The 26,553-nt window shown below is 47.3% G+C and overlaps 1 protein-coding gene across 1 annotated transcript in view; it reads left to right on the top strand.

Annotated features, from left to right (window-relative positions):
• Window positions 1–26,553, top strand: part of RIMS4 (regulating synaptic membrane exocytosis 4) — a 125,440-nt gene that overhangs the window by 82,546 nt on the left and 16,341 nt on the right. Inside the window, exon 2 of the mRNA XM_031934710.1 lies at window positions 23,410–23,548. Within this exon, the coding sequence (XP_031790570.1) occupies window positions 23,472–23,548 (77 nt within the window). The 5' untranslated portion in view covers window positions 23,410–23,471. The remainder of the gene's footprint in view (window positions 1–23,409; window positions 23,549–26,553) is intronic.

Below are 26,553 nucleotides of genomic sequence, written 5' to 3'. Positions count from 1 at the left end.
CCACAGATGGAAATAACTATAATTGCTTCTGCATGACAGAATTATGGATAGTTTTTGCTTTCTAGTTTGTGCTTTTTTTGTATTTTCCAGATTTTCTACAATGGGCATATCATGGTAAAAATTAAGGGCTTCAGAGTCTGGAGACCACACTCTCCTTAGCTGCTGCGTGACCTGTTCCATGTTATTTTTCACTTGGTGATGCTTCTGTTTCTTTCTCTGTAAAAGGCCGATAAAGATAATTAACGTGGCTTACGTGGCACCCCTTGCATTCTGACACTTCACTTCCATTCAGTCATTCAAGCCCCCAAACTACTCTGTGGGGTTGTTTTGGGGGCTATCCCTATTTTTTTTTTTTTTTGGAGATGGAGTCTTGCTGTGTTGCCCAGGCTGGAGTGCAGTGGCGTGATCTTGGCTCGCTGCAACCTCCACCTCCTGGGTTCACGCCACTCTCCTGCCTCAGCCTCCCGAGTAGCTAGGACTACAGGCGCCCGCCACCACCCCTGGCTAATTTTTTGTATTTTTGGTAGAGAAGGGGTTTCACTGTGTTAGCCAGGATTGTCTTGATCTCCTGACCTTGTGATCCACCCGCCTCAGCCTCCCAAAGTGCTGGGATTACAGGCGTGAGCCACTGCGCCTGGCCGACTATCCCTATTTTATAGATGAGGAAACTGAGGCACAGAGACATTAGGTAAGTTGCCCAAGATCACACAGGGTCCAAGGCAGGATTCAAGTCCAGCTCTTTGGTTCCTGGAGCTTCACCATTTGGCTCCATTGCCTACCTCACCGGGTAGAGGTGAGAGGACACCTGTGAAGCCCTTAGCACAGTGTGTGGCACATAGTTAGTGCTCAGTCAATGTTAGTTCTTGTTAGTATTAGCAGTTGTGCAGGGGCCCTGAGGCAGGAATGGGCCATGGTCTTTTGAAAGCTATGTACCACATAGGGAAAGGGGTATGTGGTTGGTGAGGTGGCAGAACTGGATGATACTAGGCCTTTAAAGGTGAGGCTCTTGGGCTTGAGCTTAAGGTCAGTTGGAACCCCTCTTGGGTTTTTAGCAGGGATGTGACAAACTCAAACTTGGGGTTTGCCAGTCTTTAAATACCTCTCTGGCCGCAGGCAAGGAGTGAAGCCAAGAGACCCAGAGATGGCTCCCTTTGGTTATAGTGGCTCTCCCCGGACAGATCTGACCATCTACCCCTAGTTGTCAGGCCAGGGTAGTGATACGTCCTGGTGTCTGGGCTGGCCACGTAGGCCAGTGCGCAAGAGACAAAAAAAGTCAGCTGTGTGTCACCAGGCTGGTCTGGTGATGCTGGGAGGCTGGGAAGTGCCGGTTTGAAGGCAGGAACAAATTACTCTCCCGGAGACAAGGCCAGGCTAGTTCCTGCCGTGTTACATTATTAAATTTGTAATCTTCATTCTAATACTTTCCAGCAGTGAATAAGAACCAAATTTAAAATGCCGGCTTTACATTTCTGGAACGAAGCTCTTTGTCAAGAACTCTTGAAGCCCATAATTTCTCTCCAGAGGTAAATGTCTAAGTCTTTAAAAAATTAAAATAAAAAAATAAAGGAAAACCACTCTTTTGTTAAGGCTAAGTTTGAACGGTTGGCGACCTCAGCCCTGGCCAGGAATTGGGAGTGGGGTCTGAATGTCTCCAGCCCCAGAAAAGGCCCAGGCTGGGACAGGGTCTACAGATGTGCCTCCTCAATCTGAGCCTTGCCGGGGAAGAAAGTAAGAGACGCTTCATGCCTACCTCACCCCCAAGTGGATGGTACATCTGTTGATTTGGGAAAGGGTTTGGTAAAAATTGGAGACCACAATCCCCAAAGGAATCACCCCATATAAACCTCTTGTGAGTTTTCTCCTGACCCATTTGGTGAATATCAGACCTGGCTGGTGGTAGAATTGGGTACTGTCTTGTTCTTGCCTTTATTTTTAGAGACAGGGTCTCACTCTGTCACCCAGGCTTCGAGTGCACTGGCTCAGTCATGGCTCACTGAAGCCTCAAACTCTTGGGCTCAAGTAATCCTCCTGCCACAGACTCCCAAAAAGCTAGGACTACAGGTACATGCCAGCCTGCCCAGCTAATTTTATTTTTTTGTAGAGACAGGATCTCGCTATGTTGCCCAGGCTAGCCTTGAACTCTTGGGCTGAAGCAATCCTCTCCCCTTGGCCTCCCAATACACTGGGATTACAAGCATGAGCCACCATGCCCAGCCCTTGTTTCTACCTTTAGACCTGCGCAAGGAGGGCCCTGATCTGGGGTCACCAGCATTACTGGAATGTTCTCTGACCCTCCTCCAGTCAGGCCTCTGGCTTCACTCTTGTTGAGTGAAGGGAATATTACCCACCAGGACTCTTCCTTCTAGGCCTGTTCTAGACATGGGGACCCTGAGATTCCCTGCCCAAATGGCCCTGAGTCAGCTTTCAGGGTCTGTATTGACCCCTTCCCTGGCTGCATTCTCCTGAGGGTGGATGCATCCATCGGTAGTATCCTGAGTGTGGCCTCGTAGGTGCTGTTTGTGGAGGTGACAGCCAGCACAGATGTGCAGAGTGAGCCCTCTAGGTATGGGAGCAGAAGGAGCAAGGGTGGGCCATGGCCTAGGGCTGGCTCCCTCCCCACTCCACATTCATCTGCGGCACTTGGAGGATTCTAAATTTGAACTGTTCTGGCCTTGAAGGTCATTATGAAGACATATTTGTCAGAATGAAAGAATAGAGCATATTTTATTTAATAGCCTGATTTATAACTTTTACATATTTAGAATAAGTATGAGGTCCTCCATTTGTACTCCTGCCATGGGCCCCGTAATCTTGGAGGGGCCTTTGTGTCATCCTTAGAACTGACAGTGAGCGCAGCCCAGGGTGGCCCTTCCCCTCATGGTCGCACAACGAGGGCCCTGGTCCAGACACAGCACTTAGATAGCATCCTTATACAAGTTAGAGGAAGGCAATTCTCTCCCTCCCCGCATCCTGGTGGTAGAATTTTAAAAGTGCTGCCTCCTCTAGGGGGATGAATCAGAACAATGTTCCCCTTTCTCCAGCGCCAGCAGAGTACACGGCTGGACAAGGGAAAACAGGCTGTCCCTCTGCTTGTGCCCCTTCTCAGTCGGGCATTTTTGTGCAGGGAGCACTCTGTCTGGGAGTCCACCTGACCCCACAGACCTGAACCAGACCTGAAGGGAAAGTGCTGGGACTGGTTTCTGGAGGTAGCCACCAAGTCATTTTACATTGTTAATGATCATTCTCATGATGATAGTAATATTTATTGTTTCATATATGCCAAGCATTCTGAACACTTTACCTGGATTATCTTATTGAAACATCAGACTATGAGGGGTATACCATTGTCATACCCCATGTGCAGATGAGGAAACTAAAGCTCAGAAAGGACAGGCCCATCTTTGGCCCAGGGCTGTTCAATAATAAGTTCAGGCCAGGCACAGTGGCTCATGCCCCTAATCCCAGCACTTTGGGAGGCCGAGGTGGGTGGATCATCTAAGGTCAAGAGTTTGAGACCAGCCTGACCAACATGGAGAAACCCTGTCTCTACTAAAAATACAAAATTAGCTGGGCATGGTGGCGCATGCCTGTAGTCCCAGCTACTCAGGAGGCTGAGGCAGGAGAATCACTTGAATTCAGGAGGTGGAGGTTGCAGTGAGCCAAGATCACGCCACTGTACTGCAACCTGGGCAACAGGAGCGAAACTCCATCTCAAAATATATGTATAATAATAAGTTCAAACACAGACCTGCCTGACACTCAAGTCTGTGAGCCTACCTGCTGCTTGGCACTGCCCTGGATCATATTTTATAGTATTCTTTTTGCAGTCAACAAATATTCACTGGCCCACTCCAGTGTGCTGGGCACTGGCGTTATGGTGCTAAATAGGACCAGGACTTTCTCAGCCCAGGAGAAAAGACAAGCAGGGCAGATAATGGTGACTCCATTGAGCAGAGAGTGCTGAGTCCCACCTTGAAGGGCGAGAGGCTGACTACCAGGCTGGATGTGGGGAAGGTGCCCCAGACCACTGGGGTCCTGTGTGGTTAGGAAGAAGCTTCCTGGGGTTTATTTGTGTCTCAGGGGGACAAAGCAGGTGCATTAGGAAGTGGACACAGGGAAGAAATGGAGCTAGGAAAGGGGCCGGGTGGGACCAGGATCAGCTCCTTCTTGGAGATCCGAGTTATAGCATCATCGTCAGTCCTCTGGGGCCTCTGCTTAGAGGAGCAGGACTTAACATCCACCCCCTTCCACCAACCTTTTCAAAGTCAGAAAACTGATCAAGAGGAGGAGTCATTTGTACATTTTCAGGCAGGTCAAGTTGGAACTCAGGCCCCTGAGCCCTCCTCAGTCAGCCACGATCCAATCCCTTCTCAGGGCTCCTTCCACACCCAGGAGTGGGAGAGTCGCCATTTATGGTTTTAATTTTTAAAAACGGTATCATGCTTTCACGAGTTACAAATGCTTGTCCAGTTATACTAGCTGGCATTTCCTGAGCACATGCCACATTCCAGATGCTGTGCTAGGATTTCACATATGTTACCTTATACAATCCTTGGAGCAAACCTCTAAGAAAGGTTCTGTCGCTGTTCCCACTTTATGGATGAAGAAATTAGGTAATTCCCCCAAGGTTAGACAGCTAGCAAGTGGCAGAGCTGGTTTCCTTGAGTCTAACATCCTCGTAAAACTGTATATGCTGTGTGCACCCATGGTGGCAATTTTGGGAAAATGCAGAGAAAGCACACAAAAAGAAAATTAAAATGTCTCAAATTCTGTAATCCAAAAGTAGAATGCTTCACCACTAGGGCTATTTCTCTCTAGGGGTGTGTGCGCGTGCGCGTGCACGCACACACAAGAACACATATTTAAACCAACGCAGGGTCATGCTGTAATACTAGTTTGTAAGCTGAAGCTACCATTTGAAAATCACCTTAAAAGGACCTTCACAGGCCGTTCTCCACAGGGACACTCTGATTTCTAGGATCAGGTCTAGAACTGCTTGCCACTCTTCTGTCAACAGACTTGGCAAGGCAGGCCTAGGGACAGCACGAGGCAGCTCACCCTAATAGCCATGGTTCATTTTTGTCCCTGCTTTCTGCTCCCGTTCTTACAGAAAATAAAAAAATAAATTTGAAAACTGACAGACCTCCCCAGGATTTTATTCTATGCCTGGCCCTGCATTTAAATGCAAGAAGCAGAAGGCTTGTGAGCTATAAATAGCCCAGGCCTCTTCTGAACAGTGGCGGGGAAAATTTGTAGGTTCTGTCTCCTTCCAACCTGGTGACCTGGATTACTTCCTCCCTGCAGCGGCTGCTTTATTCGCTGCCTCCTCTGTCCATCCTTCATGGAGCAGAGCAAGTCCTCTCTGTAGATGTTTAGTGAGCACCTCCACTGGGTCAGGCCCTAGGTGCTGGGCACAGGGACTTGAGTGAGACACTAGCATTGTCACAGCCTGGAGTGGCAGCGGGTAAACATAGACACAGACATTCACAAGTGAGAATCTTTTCTGTGTGGGACTCCAAAGAGGGGTCCCCAGCTCTGGAAATCAGGGGAGGCTTCCTGGAAGAGAGGATGCTGGAGTTGAAAAGTGGAAGGAGGGTAGAGGAGCCTGGGGAGGAGGGGTCTATGGGGACACGGGTATCATGCTTGGCACAGTAACTGGCCAGAGCATGCCTTCATTATTATTAGGCAAATCCTATGTTTTTTAAGAGTGTGTCCTGAGTTCCTTTAGTGGCTTCTGCAATCCAGTGATCTTGGGTACGAAGGACACTCAGCATTTTGTTAGTCTGTGACTCTCAACCTGCTCTGCATGTGCCTTTTGTCAGCAGCCAGGATCCTGATCCCCAACCCAGACCACTCAATTAAAAATTGGGCATGCAGCCTGGACTCTGTTGCTTCACAAGCTCCCAGGCGATTCTGATATTCAACCACATTTGGGATTCTCTGTGCTGATCCAGTGTCCCATCTGGGGACCACAGCCCAGTTCCCATCCCAGTCTCCCTGCTGGGTAGGAGTATTCTCCCTTGGGTGCCTCTAGCAACAGGAAAGAGAGCTCACAATCTCCCAGGGGCTTCCCATTCCGTGGACAGGCAGCTTGACTGTGGAAAATCCTTCATCCCCCTGGGCCCATTAATCTTCACATGTTGGGCTGGGCACAGTGGCTCATCTCATGCCTGTAATCCCAGCACTTTGGGAAGCTGAGGTGGCAGGAGGATTGCTTGAGGCCAGGAGTTCCAGCCCAGGCTGAGCAACATAGCAAGACCCCCATCTCTGTAATAAATAAAAATCAGCCAGATGTGGTGGCGTGTACTTATAGTCCTAGCTGCTCAGGAAGCTGAGGTATAAGGAATGCTGAGCCCAGGAGTTTAAGGTTACAGTGAGCTGCGATTGTGTCATAGTACTCCAACCTGGACAACAGCAAAGCCCTATCTCTAAAAAAAATAAATTCTCATACTGTGATGACGGGCGGATCATGAGGTCAGGAGATCGAGACCATCCTAGCTAACATGGTAAAACACTGTCTCTACTGAAAATACAAAAAATTAGCCAGGCTTGGTGGCAAGCGCCTGTGGTCCCAGCTACTCGGGAGGTCGAGGCAGGAGAATGGTGTGAACCCAAGAGGCGGAGCTTGCAGTGAGCCAGGATCACACCACTGCACTCCAGCCTAGGCGACAGAGCGACACTCCATCTCAAAAAAAAAAAAAAAAAAAAAGAGACATTATCATATTGTGATGATACTGGTAAGTAACATTTGTACAGACCTTTGTTGTACACAAAATACTCTGTTGATTTGGGAGGCAAAAAATATATAGATTTTAAATTCAGAGAGACCTGGGTTTAAACCACCCTCTCCCTTTTTTTCTTCTACCTTATCAGCTGTGTCTTTAAACAAATGACATAACCTTGCTGTGTCTCGGTGTCCTCATTTGTAAATAGAGATAATAACAGTGCTTACCCCTCAGGTTATTGGAAGGATTGCGTGACGTGTCATGCTTATGACATTAGGTGTGGTTGGGCGCAGTGCAGCCGTAAGGCATTCACTTCATAGTAATTTTTTATTATTACTGCTCTGTAAGACATTTGCATGGTAAATTCAACATCCAAGACAGTTTTATTGAGTGCTTAATACATGCCCAGCCCTGCTCCAGTTGATGGGGTACATTGTGAAAAAGTTATTACTAAATGGCAGTCATTGTTATCAGCATCATCGGTATCATTTTTTTAAGTGGGTAGTAAAATCACCCACTTAAAAAATTATTTTTAGAGTCAGGGTCTTTCTCTGTCACCCAGACTATAGTGCAGTGGTGTGATCATAGCTCACTGCAGCCTTGACTTCCTGGGCTCAAACCTCAGCCTCCCAAGTAGCTTGTACAACATGCAGAAGCCACCTTGACTGACTAATTTTCAAATTTTTTTTAGAGACAGGGTCTCATTATGTTGCCCAGGCTGGTCTCAAACTCCTGGGCTGAAATGATCCTCTGCTTTGGCCTCCCAAACTGCTGGGATTATAGGTATGGACCACTGTACCGCCTCCTGTCTCCTCTTCGTGCTCAACTTCATTTATCAAGCAAATCTAATGTCTAATAGCCTCTGACAGTGGAAAAACTGAAGCTGGGAGTCAAGAGACCAAGTTCTAACCCAGCGCTGCCCAGTGGACATTTCTGCAATGATAAAAATGTTCTGTGCCTGTGCTGTGCAATACTGTAGCCGCTAGTCACAGGTGGCTACTCAGCACTTCAAGTGTGATCTGTGCAACTGAGGACTGAATTCTTAATTTTTTTTTAAAGTTTAAAGTTTAAGTGTTCACATGTGGCTAATGGCTACTCCAGATGTGCTGAGCTGTGAGACCTTGAGCAGGTTTCTTCCCTTGTCTGGGAAGATGAAGAAATGCCATTGGAGAAGCCAGAAGAGAATGTCTGGAATAGAGACTGAGGTCTGGAGCCAGCTAGATATGTGGTTAATTTCAGTTCTGCCAGATACCACCTCTGTGACCCTGGGCAAGTTACTTAAACTTTCTGTGTCTCAGTTTCCTAGTTTGTAAAGGGATCCTGATTATAATCACCTCACAGAACTAAAACGAGGTTTAAATGAGATACGATTCTACAAGTGCCTTATTCCCGATAGGCTCTTGACAAATTGTATAGAAGTGGTTTTAGCTGGTATTGCAGACACTCGTGTTACCCTATTGCATCTTCAGAAAATTCTGAAAATTCCTGTTTTTGCTATAAATGCTTACAAAATGTTTACTTTTAGGGCTGGAGTTTATAACCTTGAACCTCTTGAAATTATGTTCAAGTTATATCATTGTACATCTCTATTTTTTTTTTTTTTCCTGGAGAAAACCAAAACTTTTCTCTGGGGAAAAGCAGTTCCCAGCAGATTTTCAAAGGACTCCAAAAGATTTAGGAACTCTGGGAGGGAGGAAACTGGTATTCATGGTGCATGTGGAACAGGACAGAGTGTGATTAGCGAACCAGTGGACTTTGGCTCCAGACGGCCAGTGTTCCTGTCCCAGCCCTGCCACCTCCAGGCTGCGTAAACTTTGTTGAACCTCAGCTTCCCTATCTGTAAAATGGGTATGATACAGGACATATTTCACAGATTGTTGTGGGGATTAGGTAAACAAATCCATGTTAATTGAGTAGCATGGCCCCTGTCACCCATGCCCAATGGATGCTAGCTGCTTTTATCATCACATCGTCATTGTCATTATCATCATCGCCACCATCTCTTCCATCCATTATATGCCAGCTTGGTGTGAGGTATGTCAGTTTTTCAGTCTGCCCTCTCCTCCTGCCCTATCATCTCAAACCTCGTCTCACACCACTCTACCTTGCTCTGTCTGCTAAAGCCACTGTTGTCTCCTTCGAACATACCAGACATGCCTGCCATGGGCCTTTATGTTTCTGTTCCCTGTTTTGGGAATGCTTTCTGTGATCACTCTGTTTCAGAGAGAAACACTCATCCCCGCCCTCATTGCCTTCTAGTATCCTCTCTATCTTTCTGTATTTGTCTGGCTTGATGTTTGCTTGCCTCTCCTAGCATGGAGATTCAGGAGGACAGTTCGTTTTTCCTTATTTTGTTTCCTGCTCTAGGTCCAGTGCCTAGAACAGTGCTGGATATGTAGAAAGTGCTCAAAAAATTACTCTGTGAATGAATGAGTGAATGAATGAATGAATCTCATCTAGTCTGAGACAGGCTTCTGTAGGGCTCTCAAGCTTCACATGATGTCTCTTGTGTAACATTTTCAATCAACAAATAATCTCTGAACCCTCCTTTCTGCCAAGTTAGGCCTTAGGTTCCAGGGATAGAAAGATGAGTGAGAACATCCCAGTTCTTGAGGTGTGCACAGGCACGTGGGGTGACCATGGTACAGTTCTCTTCTAAGCACTTAGACTATAGTTGTAACTACAGAATTATGCTGCTGTCCTGTTTGCTGTCTGTCTTCCACCCTAGACTAGAAGAGCTCAGTGGGTGAGGACCCCCATTCGGTCTTGTTCAATGCTGCGTTCTCGGCACTAGTATGAAGGCTGGCACATATATGTAAATGGGGTGTATGAATGAACAAATACAGGGTGCAGCAGGGTAGGGACTAGCAGAGAGGTCTGTGGGTGTACCAAGGAGGGGTGACTGGCCTGTCTGGGGAAGGATAGGATGGGGCTGTGAGAGATTCACATGGGAGGTGAGGAACCTTCTGTCCCTTGCCTCGGCTCTCACTTGGCCAACCATGGAGCAGTTTGGGAATGAGGGTGGGGTGTGGTCCCCTCCCTCAGAGGCTGGGTGGCCCTTCCATACTTCAGCTTCTGCCTGAGCTGCTGTCCTTGGAGTTAAAAATAGGGAAGGATGGGAGCACAAGGACATGCTGTCCTCTACCACTGAGCAGGGATGCTGCTACCTCTTCTCAAAGGGGGCTGTAGGGCGGCAGGTTTGAGAAGCCAGAAGCTTAAAGAATTATCCCTTCCTGCCCCCTTGAGGACAGGCACAGACTTCTCTTTCCCCAGTCTGGCATGACTGTGAATGAGCTGTGTGGAATGTCACAGCTGGAAGGGCTCTCTGGGGTAGGCAGACATCTGGCAGGAAGCCCATCACCCTCCAGGCCTGGGATCTTGGCAGACAACACCAATCAATCAAGGCCCCCTTTCCTGGGACCATGGCAGGCATCACCAATCAATCATGGCATCCTTTTCTGCCAAGTCCAGGCACAGTCTAAGAATTCTTAGCACAGGGTATTTCAGGCAACAGCTAGCAGAGTTGGCAAAAAATAAAATAAAATAAAGAAAAAAAAAAAGAAAACCTATTTATCATCCCCATTCTAGTCCACTCCTCTCATGGTGGGAAAACTGAAGCTCAAGAGAGGAGCAGAAAGTTGTCTGATGTCACACCGGAAGTCAGTAGTGGAGCTGGGACAAGACCTAGGAGTTCTGACTCCCTGCCAAGGCTTTTTCTTTTTCTATCCCCTGTTGCATCCTCTTTTCCACAGGAACTAAGGTTTGCAGGTTTGTGTATGCAAAAGAATGGCTTTTAGGCTAGGCATGGTAGGTAGTTCATGCTTGTAATCTGAGCTCTTTGGAAGGCCAGGACAGGAGGATCCCTTGAGCCCAGGAGTTGAAGACCAGCTTGGGCAATGTGGCGAGACCCTGTTTCTACAAAAAATAATTAGCCAGGCATTGTGGTGTACACCTGTAGTACCGGCTGAGGTGGGAGGATCACTTGAGCCTGGGAAGGCAAGGCTGCAGTGAGCTGTGATTGTGCCACTGCACTCCAGCCTGGGTAACAGCCTGTCTCTTCAAAAAGAAAAAAAGATGAAGAAGAATGCCTTTTAATCCAGGGACTGCAGGCTCCCAAACTTTATGCAACATACTGTGTGTATGTGCTGGCAGGTCCTTTTCTAAGAGAGAGTAACTTTTATCCATTTTCAAGAGGCTCCTTGAACAATGAAGAAGGCAAAGAAATCAGAAAAGAGTGAATGGAATGGGCTAGAATCTTGCTACTCAATGTGTGGGCCAAAGACCAGCAGCATTGACTTCACCTAAGAGTTGTGAGAAATGCTGAATCTCAGGCCTCACCTGACACCTGCTGAATTAGAATCTGCATTTTAACAAGATTCCTGTGTGATCCATTTGCACATTGAAGTTGAGAAGCCATGAGCTGGAATTCCTTCAGACTTTGGTGTCTGTGTGGAGGACCTGCTTTGTGCCAGCCAGTGTCCCTGCCCTCATTTGAGAGAGAGAAAAGCAACCAACGGAGGTGCCTTAGCCAAGGTGGGGCCCAGCTGCTGTGCAACTCTGCTGAGGCCAAATCAAGGAAGAGTTTGTTTAAACTGGTTCAAGATAAAGGGTAGCGCTGCTCATCCAAGGAGTAGGAGACCCAGTGTGCATTAAGCATGTATGTGGGAGGTTCTTGGGAAACCTTAGTGGACACCAGGTTAGCTGCTATCCTGGAGAGAGATGGATTTTAAGTAGTTGTGGGACGTGGATGAGCCAAGCTGGAGCAACAGGGGATGTGCTGCCTAAGCCCAACATCACTACAGCCTCGGTGCTGAGAACAGCTAGTCCAAGGTGGGTTTGTTCTGGTGAGTGCTGGTGCCGGGTGGTTTCAGGTGGTCTTAATTGAGCCTTGCTAGCTCTAGGTCTTGCAGGTTCTGGAGGAAGCTGGCCATGTGTTGATTGAGGAAGGTGGTGGTGGGGAGCCTGAGGCGTGCCCTGGTGGGACTGGGAGGAAGGAATTCCCTCATTTCCAACCCCACCCCATCCCCTACATCCCTGCTCCCCATGTATCCACTGCATGTTTTCATCCGTGGGCCTTTGTGGGGATACATGTTCACATGTGTTATCTGAAGATGACATCTGAGGGGCCAGACTGTATGGCTTGGCCTTCTCTGGCCTTTGCAGCAGGTTTTCCACACTGCTTCTGGCTCAGGGGGAGCCTCCTTGCCATACTATGCGCTCCTTGACCCTCTTGGGGTCAGTGTAGAATAGGGGTTAACAGCCTGGCCTGGGAGATGAGATGAAGTGGAAGGAGATGTATATTAACTTTGTTGAGATATAATTCACATACCATACAGTTTACTAGTTTAAAGTGAACAATTCAATGGGTTTTAATGTTTAATATATTCACAGAGTTGTGCAACCATCACCACAGTCAATTGTAGAATATTATTGTCACCCCTGTACCCGTGAGCAGTCACATCCCATTTGCCCCTCCCTCTGGTCCTTGGCAACCACTAGTGTGCTTTCTAGTTCTATGGACTTGAAAGTATCTTGGACATTTCAAATAAGTAGAGTCATAGAAGAGATGGTCTTTTATGACCAGCTTCTTTTGCTTGCATAATGTCAAGGTTCATATATGTTGAAGCATGTATAGGTAATGCATTCTTTTTTTTTTTTTTTTTTTGGAGACAGAGTCTCCCTGTCACCCAGGCTGGAATGCAGTGGCGCCATCTCAGCTCACTGCAACCTCAGCCTCTTGGGTTCAAGTGATTCTCCTGCCTCAGCCTCCTGAGTAGCTAGGATTACAGACACACGCTACCACAGCCCAGATAATTTTTGTATTTTTAGTAGAGACAACATTTTACCATATTGGTCAGGCTGGTCTCAAACTCCCGACCTCAGGTGATCTTTCCATCTTGGCGTCTGAAAGTGGTGGGATTACTGGCGTGAGCCACCATGCCCGGCCCAGTACTGCATGCTTTTTATGGGTGAATAATACTTTATTGCATGGATATACCACAATTTGTTCATTCATCCATGGATGGACATTCAGGCTATGTCCACTTTTTGACTGTCACAGTTAATGCTACTGTGAACACTTGTGTTCAGCTTTGTTTGGATGGAGCGGATTTGTTTTGCATTCCTCCTCTCCAGCCTTTACTTGCTGTGGGACCTTGGGCAAACTGCTTCAGTTCTCAGAGCCTCAGTTTTCTGAGAGTTTCTGAGAATCAGGGATACTACTCTCTATCTCAGAGTATTGTTTATAATAGTAGCTGCAATCTACTTAGTGCATGTATCTTACTGTGATAGTCATTGTGCATATGTTATGTCATTGAGTTCAGTCCCACAAGGGGTACGAGAGATTTATTTCACAATTAACATGGATCTGTGCTATCATGGCCTAATATGCTACCTTGTTGGAACAAACCATTTGGTGCCTTGAGGAGTTTTCTTTCCAGTGTGTGTGGGGAGGAGGGAGCTTCCCTGCCTCCCCTACACGTTTGGCATTGTCTCTCTGTTAGAGGCCATATTTCTTTCCCTTCCTTTTCTTTTAAAAGTTTTGAAATACACATAGAGAAAAGTGCAGCAGCTGGAAGAACTCCCTCATGGTTCCATCACTGCTCTGCCATGAGACCAGCTTGTCCCAGGTAGGGCTGGCCCCTTCACCCTGGGTCCCAGAAGAGTTCGTGGGATAGAGCCATAGCTAACTCATAAAGTATGTTAAGTATGACTGGGCGTGGTGGCTCATGCCTGTAATCCCAGCACTTTGGGAGGCTGAGGCAGGCAGATCATTTGAAGTTAGGAGTTTGAGACCAACCTGGCCAATATGGTGAAACCCCATCTCTACTAAAAATACAAAAAGAGAAAAAAAATTAGCCAGGCATAGTGGTGCATGCATGTAACCCGAGCTACCTGGGAGGCTGAGGCAGGAGAATCACTTGAACCTGGTAGACAGAGGTTGCAGTGAGCCAAGGTTGCACCACTGTACTCCAGTATATGCCACAGAGCAAAAGTCCATCTCCAAAAAGAAAAAAAGTATGTTAAGTATGAACAAGAACTTTGTTCTGTAAACCACTGAAATTTGGGGGTAACTTGTTATTGCAGCATAACCTAGTAAGGATTGTTATTGCAGCATAACCTAGTAATGCATTTAATCCTTACAACAATAGGTGGAGTGGGTTCTATTATTTTTCCTGTTTTGCAGGGGAACTTAGGCTCAGATTGGTTCAGTAACTTTCTTTAGTTTACTCAGAAAGTGGCAGAGGCACGCTTCAAGTCCCAAACTCAGTTTTTCTGGCTCCAGAGCCTGTTCTCCTAAGAAGACGGAAGTACGTGGGCTGTATTTGGTGAATGATGAGTAATTCCGTGTGGATAGAACACCTGGTATGTGCATCATGGCAGACTTGTAGTATAGGTTTGGGGCAAATCCTGGAAGTCTTGAATGCTGTGTGGATTGTGTAGTTTCCCAGTGCCATATGGGGCCATAGACTCTACCTTTTGCCCACAACCCAGTTCCTTCCAAGGCTTGTTTAGCTTGTCCCAAATGCTGATGGAAATAGCTTCCTGAGGAAAAACAGCTTTTTGTGGGGCTGTGAGTTGTCTTCCTTCCGATGATCGTGGAAATGCCTCTTCTTTAGAAAGTCTTTCCACGTTGGCTTGAGGAGAGTAAATGACTTTCCCCTGACCACCCCTGCTCAGCACAGGACTCCCCCACCCCAAATGCATTTCCTCTGCTTCCGGAACTTCTTGTCTTCAGTTTTCATTTGGTTCCACATTTTCCCCTTCCCTCTGTCTACGTGTTTTTATTTGTCAATATAACCTTCAGTTGTACTGGAAAGTAGTGCTTCCATGTACAAGGAAATCTTCTGATTTTATTTGCAATCAAGTATAATTCAGCATTGAGTCAATTCTGCTTACAACCCACACTGTGCCTCTAACTCCAGTGCTGCATTAATTACCCTTCTCCTCAGCTCCCATAATATTCTGTGTATATCTCTGTCCTTACATTATGCTGCCTTGTAATTATTGCGCAATTTCCCCTTTTCTTGCCTATCTCTTCTGGTAGACTGGGAGTTTCAGCAAGGTCTGGGTTTAATTCATCTATGTTATAAGTCTACAGCACAGGATCTGGCCCTGAATAGGCAATTAGTAAAGAGTTTGTTGAATGATAATTACTTATCTGTTTCATGTCCCCTCCCCACTGTAAGTTCCTTAAAGTCAAAGACTGTATCTTATTCAAATCCCCAGAGCCAAGAACAGCATGGCATAGGAAATGAGCTCAATAAATGTATATTTTGTTGGATAAGTGAGAGTAATGTTTCCTTCCAGGGGCATAACTCTTTAGAGTTACAAAGCACATTCCGTATTTATTACCCAGCTGATTCTCACAAAATCGTCCCTCTCCCTCTCTAGGGTTCTCAAATCCTTATCATGTGCCTTTTGCCTCTCTTGCTTTCACTCATTTCATCTCTGTGTCTTTATGATCTCTCCCTCTTTCCTTTTCAAATCCTCTTGGGAAAAGGTCTGAGGCACTCATCCCTCCCTCCAGTGTAGAGCAGCCTAAAGGGCAAAAATTGCACTCTGGTCTGCGTTGAACCAGGATCACATCCCACATGCCAGCTTTGTAATTATGGGCAGGTTCATTAACCCCTGAGCTTCAACTTTCCCTTCTGAAAATGAACACAATACTTACTTCACTGGTGGTTGTGAAGATTACATCAAATGATGAATGGTAAGCACCTCTCATAGGCTCTGGTTCAACTCGATAAATGGAAGTTCCTGTCTTTATGTGGAAAGGTGATTCTTTGAGGGTGGGATTTCAGGCATCAGCAAGCCAGTGGGAAGGAATTGTAGTTTAAAAACAACCACAGGATAGGGATGCTTCGTAGTTCTAAAATCTCCCTTGTGAGCCCCACCTTCGCCCTAGGCAGGCCCAGTCCGCTCTGTTCAGTCAGCACCACGGACAGTTCCTGCACGCACCAGTTCTTTGCTGTGGACTTAATTGCATTTTAGAGGCCTTCAGTTGCAAGTCACAACTTTATATACCACCAAGGAAGCTGAAACATGTCAGAATCTAACTCTGGCATGCCATCGGTTGCCATTCACATCTTGAAAAAATGTTGTCTTAGAATCGATGAAATAACGAATTTACTAGAGGTGGTATCAGTGAGCAGTTGACCATTGGCCTTTAGAGAGGTTAATAATAATAGCCAGCATTTATTGAATGCCAGCTGTATTCCAGGCCTTTCCCCCTCCTTCCTCTCCTGTTCTGGGTGCTGTTTGCCCTTTATACACATTCTCTTAACAAAGATTACATTTGGGGAATATAAATGTGAGCCAGATATACAGTAAATCAACAGTCTTTCCACCATCGTTTTCCTCAAAACATTCCAATTTTTAACCTCACTTCTTCAGAACATTGCTTCCTGCTGAATGATAGTCTAATGTGTTAACCTTTCCAGTCCACACCGTGGTTAACCCACCTAAAAGGCATTTCAAATGCATATCCTGTAACCCAGCAGTTGCACTCCTAGGTATGTGCCCTGAAGAACTGCACAGAAATGGTCACCAAAAGACACATACAAGAATGTTTTGGCAGAGCTATTTGTAATATCCCATTACTGGAGGTTACCCACCCAGATGCTCATCAGCAATAGAATGAATGAAAATCATTTTGATAGAGTCACACAATGTACTACAATAAGTCTTGAGAATGAATGAACTACAATGAAACAATCAACATGGATGAACCCCACAAATGTCATTTTGGGTAAAAGAAGCCAGATGCTAAAGAATATACACTAGGTGATTTTATGTAGTGAAAACTGCAAAATAGACAAAACCAGTCTGTGCTGTTAGAAGTTAGGATAATGCTACTTGTGGTGGAAAGTAACTGGGAGTGGCATGTGGGCCTTCTGTAGGGCACTGGTAGTGTTTTGCTTCTTGATCTGGGTGCTGGTTTCATAGAACTTTGTAATGGTCATCAGGATATACACTTACAACTGTGTGATATATAATTGTGCAGTTGTCTTTATGTGTATTATCCTGCAACAAACAGTTGTTTTAAAAAGCACCTTTCTCCAGAAGAGAAGAAGAGAATGCTGAGACTTTTGTATGCAGGATGATGGGTAAGAAATTGGAGGGGCAGCTGGTCACATGGAAGATTTGGAATTATTCAGTGTGAATAGAATGTGGAGAACACTAGGGAAAAGGGAAAAATTGAGGCTGGAAATGTAAATTGGGACCATGTCAGAAAAACAGTGTGTGTTAAATTGGAATTTATTCTGCAAGCAATGGGGTGCCATTGAAGGATTTTAATCATAGGGATGGTGTGTTCACGATTGAGGTTTGGGAAGCTCAGGTGGGCCGCTGAGTAGAGAAGAAACTGGCCGAAGAGGACACTCTGGTGGTGTGGACACCAGTTAGCATAGAGGAGGAAACTGAGCCACAGAGAGGTTGAGTAACTTTATCAAGGTCACACAACTAGTAGAGTGACTGGGTCCAGGTTTACAACCCAGGCATTCAGGCTCCATTGTCTATGCTTTTAACCATTAGGCCATGCTGCCTCCTGAAGATGCTCTAGAAATAGTGAAAGGCTGTCAACTGAAAAGGAGCAGGGAGGTTAGCAGTTAGGAGACCTGAATTTTTTTTTCCTGAAACAGGGTCTCTGTCACCCAGGCTGGAGTGCAGCAACGTGATCATAGCTCACTGCAGCCTCAAACTCCTGGGCTCAAGCAATTCTCCCACCACAGCCTCCTGAGTAGCTGGGACTACAGTGTGGGCTAGTAATTTTTAAATTTTTTGTACAGGCAGGGTCTCACTATATTGCCCAGGCTGGTCTTGAACTCCTGGGCTCAAGCAATCCTCCCATCTTGGCCTCTCAAAGTGTTGGGATTGCAACCATGAGCCTCTGTCCCCAGCCTGAATTCTAATATCAATATGGCCTTTGACTCCTGCCCTTCTTTGGGCCTCAGTTGCCCTCTGTACAATAAAGGTATTGATCTGGGTATCCCTAAGTTCCCTCCATATGAAACCATCTCTTATTTTAAGGGAGGGCAGCTTCCAGGGAGAAGAAGGGGAAGGTTAGGGCCCTCACAGAAGTAATCAGGGTTGTGCTTCCTCCTCCCACCCTTGGAGACACAACCAGAGGCAACATCAGTGCCGTGGAGGCCTGAGTACCTGCAGATGGTTCTCAGCCCTTGATTTTCAGATGGACTTCAAGACCTGGACAAGGGAGGCGTATGAGGCCCAAGTCACTGGGAATAACTAGGCCAGGGAGAGGTTGACCATGGAGGAAGAAGAGGCAGCAGCCTCCAGGGTATTTATCTCAGACAGGAAGAGTAGTTGCTGTGGGAAGGGGAAGCAGTGAGCCAGGGGCCTTGGTGCCTTTTGCATCCTGGTTTAAAATAGCCCAGTCACCCAGAGCTCTTGTGTCTGGGGGAACTTCACAGGCTGCTCTATGGACTCGGAGTGGACACACATTGACCAGGATGTGGTTAGTGATTTTAGAGCCTGGGGACCTGGAACAGGTCATGGAGCCTCTCTCAGCTTGGGGCTTCTCATCTGAAAGTCAAAGCTGATAATGTCCATCTTCAATAAAATGTCAGAATGGGGACTGGTTGAGTTCTCTCCTTCTCCCTCCCCCTACCACATCCCTGAGGTCTCATGGTTAAGAGAATATGATGAGCTGTTTTCACACAGACCTGGTTTCAAGCCTAGCTCTGTCTTACCTGGTATAACCTTGGACAAGTTGCTGAACTGCTCTGAGCCTGTTTCCTTGTTGTAAAATTAGGATAATAATACTTGTCTTTCAGAGTTATGGTGGGGTTAAATTATATATGTATATATAATTTGTACACGGTACAGGGTAAATGCTAAAAACAATAGAATCTGTTTTCATAATTTATCATCGTTTTATTATCCTGTTCCTTATGAATACTTGCTTTTGAGAGAACGCACATTAGACACATTCATATTCAAGTATAAACAGCAGAGTGAGATCTACTTGTTTTCTTTACCAGGGAGAATTTACATTTTTCTTGGGGACACATCCTAAAGCCAATTCAATTTAACACACTTTCAGTGGGGATGGGCAGTGTGGGCGCTATCCCTGGTGCTGAATGGAAGTAAATGACGAATGAGCTCATGCTGTAAACACAGACATCGACTAGATGGATGAGAACTGTGTTTCAAGGTGCCGTGGAATAGTTACCCCAAGAGAAGTGAAGATTGAGATGCCCCTAAGACTCAAGGAGTCTGATGAGAGACGTCTTTGTGGAAGACATGGTGTTAGAGTTCTGGTGTGGAGCTTGATGAGTTTACTTTAGGGTGCATTTAAAACATGGCTTTGGAGCCAGAATAGCCTGGAGTTGAAGTCCAGCTCCACCATTAGTACTCGTGCATGTCCTTGGGAAAGTTACTTAACCTTCTCGATCCTCATTTTCTTTCTCTGTAGAGGGGGGCAGTAGCTATCTCATGGTTTATTGTGAGAATTAAGTGGGATGATACCTTTGTGAAACACTTGGCATGGCATCTAGCAAAATGGTAATAACCATATTAATAATAGTCAACTTTGTTGAGGGCTGACCGTGTGTCCCAGCCTACCCAGGCCATCCTGAGGGTTAAATGTTATTACATTTTTACATTGCTTGCTTGTTAACATTTAGTGTTTACATAGCTCTGAGATTCTGGTGCTTTTATCCCTATTATATGATGAAGAAACTGAAGTGCAGAGTGCCTGATAAATTATAGGTGTTATTTAAAGCTAAACTATGGAGGATGGTTAGAAATTTGATAGGAAGATGAGGAAGGGAGGAAAGGAAAGGAGTGAGAACCAGAATGGGGAAGTTATTGAGAATGTACAGTATTTCTCAGGATGGAGCACTGAGGTGTCTGGCTGGGCTAGGATATAGAGATTGGGAGGAAGACCAGTAGCTGATGGAGAGGGAGTCAGAAAATGGAGAGTCTTGGGTGCCTGGGTGCAAAAACTGAACCTAATTCAGCAGGCAGTGAAGAAACATTCTAAGGTATTTGTTTTGGTTTTGGTTTTTGGGTTTTGTTTGTTTGTTTTTTTGAGATAGGATTTCACTCTGTCGCCTAGGCTGGAGTGCAACCAGCCTCAACCTCCCAAGCTCAAGCAATCCTCCTACCTCTGTTACAGGTGCCCACCACCATGCCTGGCTGATTTTTGTGTTTTTTTTTTTTTTGTAGAAGTGGAGTTTCACTATGTTGTCCAGACTGGTCTGAAACGCCTGGGCTCAAGTGATCCACCTGCCTGGGTCTCCCAAAGTGCTGGGATTACAGGCATGAGCCACTGTGCCTGGCTAAGGTTTTAAATAAGATGGTGGCATGATTGAAACTGTGATTTATTTATGAATTTGTTTGTATTTACCTTCATTTGCCTTATAGAATTAATACATTAATTATAAAAATTCAAATGACATAGAAGCATACAAAAGAGAAATAAATTTCCTTCCCAACGTTCTGGTTGGGTGTAAATGGGTAGAGGTACAGTTATGGTGCAGGAGCCCACCTATGTGAAGATTTTTGAACTTTGACTGGCTTAGGGTGCCAGCCTATCTAAGGTCAGGTGTCCCCAAACCAGACCCTGAAACGAGATCCACGTTCTGCCTGCTTTTCTTCTGGCCACGCTGGCAGCTGATTAGATGATGCCCACCCAGATTGAGGGCGGGTCTGCCTTTCCCAGTCTACTGACTCAAATGTTAATCTCATTTGGCACCATCTTCACAGACCCACCCAGGAATGATACTTTGTATCCTTCAACCCAATCAAGTTGACGCTCACTATTAAGGATCACAGTGACATTTGGAAGTGAGGAAGAGCAGAACAAAGGGAACACATCTCAGCCACCTGAGATGGATGGATCTTGGTGGGGGTAGTTGAGAAAGCATTGGAACAGTCACTTTGGGGACCATGGCCCAGTTAGCAAGAGAGGACCCACAGAAGGGGTAGGTGGAGGAGGTTGGACAGTGGACATTGCTGTGGTTGGGTCCAGTCGTGGTCTCCAGTTTGGGGAAGGTGGTGTGTCAAGGGAAAAATGCATTTACAAGGGCATCAGCAAGACAGTTGGCAAGGGCAGGTGTGGGGACATTGGAAGGTCTTTCTTCCTCTGCAGTGGTTGGGCTTTTTATGTTCAGCGCCTACTTTGTGCCCAGCACTGTGGGAAACGTCTGTCATGTAACCCTCTCAACAGCTCCGTGGGGAAGATGCCGTCCAACTTGCCCCAGGTCTCCATACCTGGGCCTTCTGACTGCAAAACCATGCTCACCTGTGTGGGGAGCCAGGGCTGCTGCGAGGCAGATCCTAGGGGCCTAGTTGGGAACTGCTTTCAGGGCTGTAGGGTGCCACGCAGATGCAAGGCACAGCTCTGGGGGACTGAGTTGTTTGTCATGCTCTTTTCCTCCCTCTTCCGGGAGAAATGTGTCAGACCCAGGTAGGTGGAGATGGAACCAGGGTGGGGGGACCCAAACAGGGCTCAGCAGAGGGAGGGAGCCGGGGTAGGTGTGTGCTGCCTGCCTGCAGGGTGCCCAGTCATGGGTCTGTATCCCTAGTGTGGGGCTGGGGGGTGTTTGTTCCTGCACATCTGACAGGGACATATGTACAGTGCTGTGTGTGTGTGTGTGTGTGTGTGTGTGTGTGTACAGGGATGTCTCTGTCTGAGTCTGTGTTTCTGAATGTGCATGTGAGTGGTTCTGTCTTTCTCTGTGTCACTGTACCTGCTATACACAGAAAAATACAGAAACAGTGGAGATGGAGGATGGAGGGAGGCTACAGATGCAAGCTAGGGAAAGAACAGATGATGGAATGGAGTAGAAACACTGATATAAGGGCACACACGCTCTCCCACGTGTTCAGAAACACCCAGGGAGGATGTGTATATACTTACCCACTTAGCCTCAAACACACAGAGTGACAGGCATGTGGAGACCGCTGGGAACACACTCAGACCTGCATTAACACACTGTCTTTGCATGCATCTTCCTGTGTGTGTGTGTGTGTGTGTGTTGCTGTGTGTTTTTCTGAATGTGGGTGTCTGTGTGTCTCAATAACACAGACACGTGTGGGAGACAGAAATATGAGGCTACACGTTCTGAGAAACACAGTGTTTGTATCTACGCATGCATGTGTGTGTGTACATGTGCGTGTGATTCTTAGAGTCAGGGAGGAAGGAGAGACCATCCTGGAGCTGGGAGGAGGAGGGAGGCCAGGAGAAGACCGGCGAGAGGTGTCCTGGCCTTGCCCTGCTCCTGGTATGCAGGCCTAGCTCTCCTGTCCTCTGGTAGGAGCAGGATGACTGGGTGTGATTGGGGCTGCTTTTCCCCAGTGGGTCAATCAGCGAGCATTGAAGGATCCCCTTGGGTATAAGCCCACATCTGGACTCTGTGGGACCATGAAAAAGATCCCACTAATGATCTACCCCACCTCTAACAAGCCCACAGTCCCTTGAATCACTAGGCCATGGAGCAGGGAGCAGAGACCCTCCCGGGGCTGTGTCCTGGCTCCCCGCCTTACTAGCTCTACAGGCGTGGACAAGTCCTGACCTCTCTGTACCCTCGGTTTTGGGCACTGGATGGGGGTGAACAGCAGCATCCACCTTATGGTTGGTTGTGAGGATTAAGGCTGCTCTCAAGGCAGACATTGGTCCATCCCACAGCTATTAGTTGAGCTCTACAATGGTCTAGACCCTGTTCTTGGTGCTGAGGCTTCAAGAGTGAACAAAGTTCCCTGTCCTCATGGAGATTATGGTCTTCACAGAGGAAGCGGCCAAAACACGAATATTGTTTAATGCATTTGGGTGATAAACGTGAGCAAAACCAAAGCAGGAGTCAGGGCAGAGAGGGGCGGGGGGTGGGAGAAGGCTGCTGTTTTGGAGGGGCCAGGAGTGGTCAAGAAAGATCTCAGATGAGATGATGTTTGGCCACAGAATGGAAGGAGTGGGCTGCTGATGGGGGCCATTTAGCCTCATAAAAGCCTGTTATTCTCCCACTTGACAGTTGTGCAAATAGAGGCACAGAGAGGCTGAGTAATATGCCTAAAGTCTCCCAGCCACTGAGATAGATATCCAGGATTTGAACTCATGCCATCTGATTTCAGAACGAGTAGTCCTCAGTCAAGGGTGATTTTTGCTGCCTAGGGGCTATTTGGCAATGTCTGGAGATATTTTTGATTGCTGCAACTGGACTGCAGCAGGGTGGGGTTGGGGTGGTACTAGTATCTAGTTGGCAAAGGCCAGGGATACCGTTAGACATTCTGTGATGCACAGGGCAGCCCCTACTGCAAAGCAGTATGCCATCCACAGAGCCAGTGTGCTGAGGTTAAGAAACCCTGGTCAAAATCCATGCAAAGCACTTGACACAGTAGGACACGTAGTAGGTGCTCAATAAATAGTAGCTGAAGAGGAGGAAGAGAAATGATTTGGAGAAGGTTTCAGGGGAGAAATGAATTCAAGGGGGAGAAAAAGCACATGTAAATGAATCCATCATTTAACAAAACTCATGCAATACTGTTTGTTGGTGGGGTGGTTACTGGTGAGGCCGGGGATCCATGGAGGTTGATGGACTGGGGATGGAGGCTGAAGCTGGATAGCCCCCAACTGCTGAAACACTGTTAACCAGATGACTCTTCTCTCTGTCGCCCTCCCACCTGTGTCTCTCTCCCCATCTCTCTTGGCCGCTTTGCCCAGGAGACAGCCGGAGGCTGAAGGGGGCCATCCAGAGGAGCACGGAGACGGGCCTGGCAGTGGAGATGCCCAGCCGGACGCTGCGCCAGGCCAGCCACGAGTCCATTGAGGACAGCATGAACAGCTATGGCTCGGAGGGCAAGTAAGTGTGGGGCCACCAGCCCTCCTGGCTCTTGCATTCTTTTGTGGTGGGGCACAGGAGGGACTGAGCAACCCCTCTGGGAGCCCTGGGGCAGCTCCAGGCCGTGGAGACGCCAGCTCAGGGCTCCAGGTTCATCCCCCATCTTCAGAAGGGAGACAGTGTAACAGCAAAGTCCCGAGGGAGAGTGAGCCCCACTGCTTGGATTTGAATCCTGGCTCCACCCCTTTCCTGCTGTGTGACCTTGGGCAAGGTCTCTGTGCCACACTTTCCTCATCTGTAAAATGGGATTAACGGCATCAGCTTCATAGGGGTGTCATGAGGATTAGACGTTTATAATCCATATAATGCAGGGGTAATATTTATACACAGCATAAGGCAGTGTTTGGCACTAAGTGCTGTATAAGAAATAAAGGAGGGGGTAGAGAGGGGTTTTATTATCATCATTATTTCCTCTTTACTTTTTTAGTTTCCTAAATCCTGTTGGTTTTGAAAAATATACACTACTGCTTTATAAAAGCATTTCTTGAGCATCAGCTCACTAGACAGTAGTGCGGCTAGCTCCTTGCCAGCATTTCCCTCTGTGGGCTTCACGTCAGAATCACGGGAACACGTTACCAATGCAGCTCACAGGGCCCCACGTCCGAGCTGCTGAATTAGTCTCTGGGAATGTGGCCTGAGAACGCCACTGTTAAAAAGCTTTTATCCTAGAGGAACTCACCTGGACTCGGGGTTTCTCATTTTCACAGAACACTTTAAGAATTTCAGGAAAGCACTGGGCCCAGTTTCCCCCAATACACACAGCCCGCAGTGCATGTACACACTCATTCTCCCACACACAGTCCTGCATACGTGCTTTTCTCATAACTACAGGGGTTATCAGAGTCCCCTAAAACCATCCGTGGATCCCTAGGTCAAAGAAACTTTGATCCAAAGCGACTTCCTTATCATATAGATGGCCAGGGCCCTCAGAGAGGTTAAGGAGCTCACTCTGCATCACGAAGCATGTTACCAGGCCTGGAACCCAGGAGTCTTGACTCCCAGCCAGGGGTTATTTCCCAGCACTGCATCGCTTCATGGTCCTAGCTATCCTTTAAAGTCAGGGAAGTGGGGTGGGATATCATGATTCTTGTGCACATGGGAAGACTGAGGCTTAGAAAAATTAAATGCCACAACTGTCCAGAAAAGTAGCCACTACTTTTCTGGCTAATTAAATAAGATGAAACTTTCTGTTCTTCTATTGCACTAGCCATATTTCAAGTGCTCGCTAGCAACTTGTGGCTAGTGACAACCATATTGGGTGGTGTAGAAAATAGAACATTTCCATCATCATACATAGAAAATTCTTTTGAACAGTACCAGCTAAGGGACTTGGGCAAGGACAGACACACAGCCACTGAGAGGTGGGGCTGGGGCTCGGCCTCCACCTTTTGCTTCCCTTCATTCTGGCCCTGCCCCTCAGCTGGGGGCTGCTGCTGGCTAAAAGCCTTCCCCACCCACCCCCAGCCCCTCCTAAACTGGGCATCTCCAGCCTCGTGAATGGCCTTGCCTTAGCAGATGCTGCTGTTCCACCCACCTCCTAGCGAGACTTTCCCGTGGGTGAGAACAGGAGGAGGACAGCGGAAGGGAGAGGAGGAGGAGGAGGAAGGGAGCCAGTGTTTTCTTTAACCTGAGAAACATGGCAAGGCAGCAGAACTTGGAGGAAGATATTCTCAGCATCTGGGGAGCAGTGGGGCCCTGCTGACAGGTGTGAGTCGCAGGGAGTCAGGAAGCTCAGGTTCTCATCCTGGCTCTGCCACTCATGCCCCTGGGTGGGCTTGGGCACATCAGTGGGCCTCTCTAATGTTTGAGGAGGCCAGTAAACATCTGTCAGCCTCCCAGGCAGGTGTGGAGGCCTAGGTTATGGGAAGGGCAGCGTGCCGCAGTGAGCAGCAGCAGAGAAGTCAAACCTGCATTTCCATTTTATAGAAGAGGAGGTGAAGGCTCAGAAAGGCCACATGACCAAGGGGAGCATTATCAGAGTGTGTTGTGAGGAAGAAACGAGGTGATGCCTGCAGGTGACAGGTGTTTGGAACATGGCTCTTGTTACTGTTTGCTGTAATGGGCTTTAAGGGACCAGAGAGTCTAATTACATGACAGACAGGTTCAAAGCTAGGACTCAAGAATGAGACTGCTCTGGTGTGTGGTTCATTTCAGCTTCTTAGTAGCTGTGTGGCTTTGGGGGGAGTTACTTCACCTCTCTGAGTCTAGTTTCTTCATCTGTAGAAAGGGGACAGTAACAGTGCAGACACTTACAGAGTTGTGAAGGTTCAATATGTTAATACATGTAAAAGAACTTAGCACAGTGACCGGCACTGTAATTGTTATCTATTATTGTTGGTTGTTAATTAAGCCACTGTTTGTTGGCTATTTTGCTATTTTGGTCAGTTGCATTGTAACAGATATAGTGAGCCACCCCAAATACAATTGTGTCTATAAAGTGCTTAGCACAGAGTAAGCACTGAGTAAGTGTTGACTGTGATGATTACGATAACTAAAAGGGTTGAGGTGGGTGTTCTAAGCCCAACTGTGGAGGTATCAGGTGGGTTGGAGGGTGACGGGTCCAGCAGCAGGGGACAGTCTCAGCCTCCTGAGAGGGGCTGAGTGTTGGTGGATCCCAGCCAGGCCCAGCGCTGCCACCTGCCCAACACCTGGGCAAGGTAGGGACACAGAAGGAATGGGTGGGGACATCGAGCTGTGGTCAGCCTCCTTGTTCTACAGGCATTTGGGGCACTGGTTGGGCCCAAATGCCAGGCTCTGAAACAGGAAGGGATTGTTCTCCCCTCTCCCCACCCCTTGGGCTTCTGCCAGCCCAGCTGAGGTTTACAGGGAGCCAGCCTCACTTGAGCAGCCCCTGCAAGGCTGCAGCCCCTGGCACCACTGGGTCTGTCTGACTGCGCTGGATCGCCAGTCATATGTATTCCTGCAGGTGGGCACAGGAGTGCTTCCACATGGATTTTCATTTCAGC

The sequence above is a fragment of the Piliocolobus tephrosceles genome, chromosome 20 (assembly GCF_002776525.5).
Source record: "Piliocolobus tephrosceles isolate RC106 chromosome 20, ASM277652v3, whole genome shotgun sequence".
Taxonomy (NCBI): Eukaryota; Metazoa; Chordata; class Mammalia; order Primates; family Cercopithecidae; genus Piliocolobus; species Piliocolobus tephrosceles.
The sequence above is the reverse complement of the archived record's forward strand: the minus strand, read 5'-3'. Positions and strand labels throughout refer to the sequence as shown.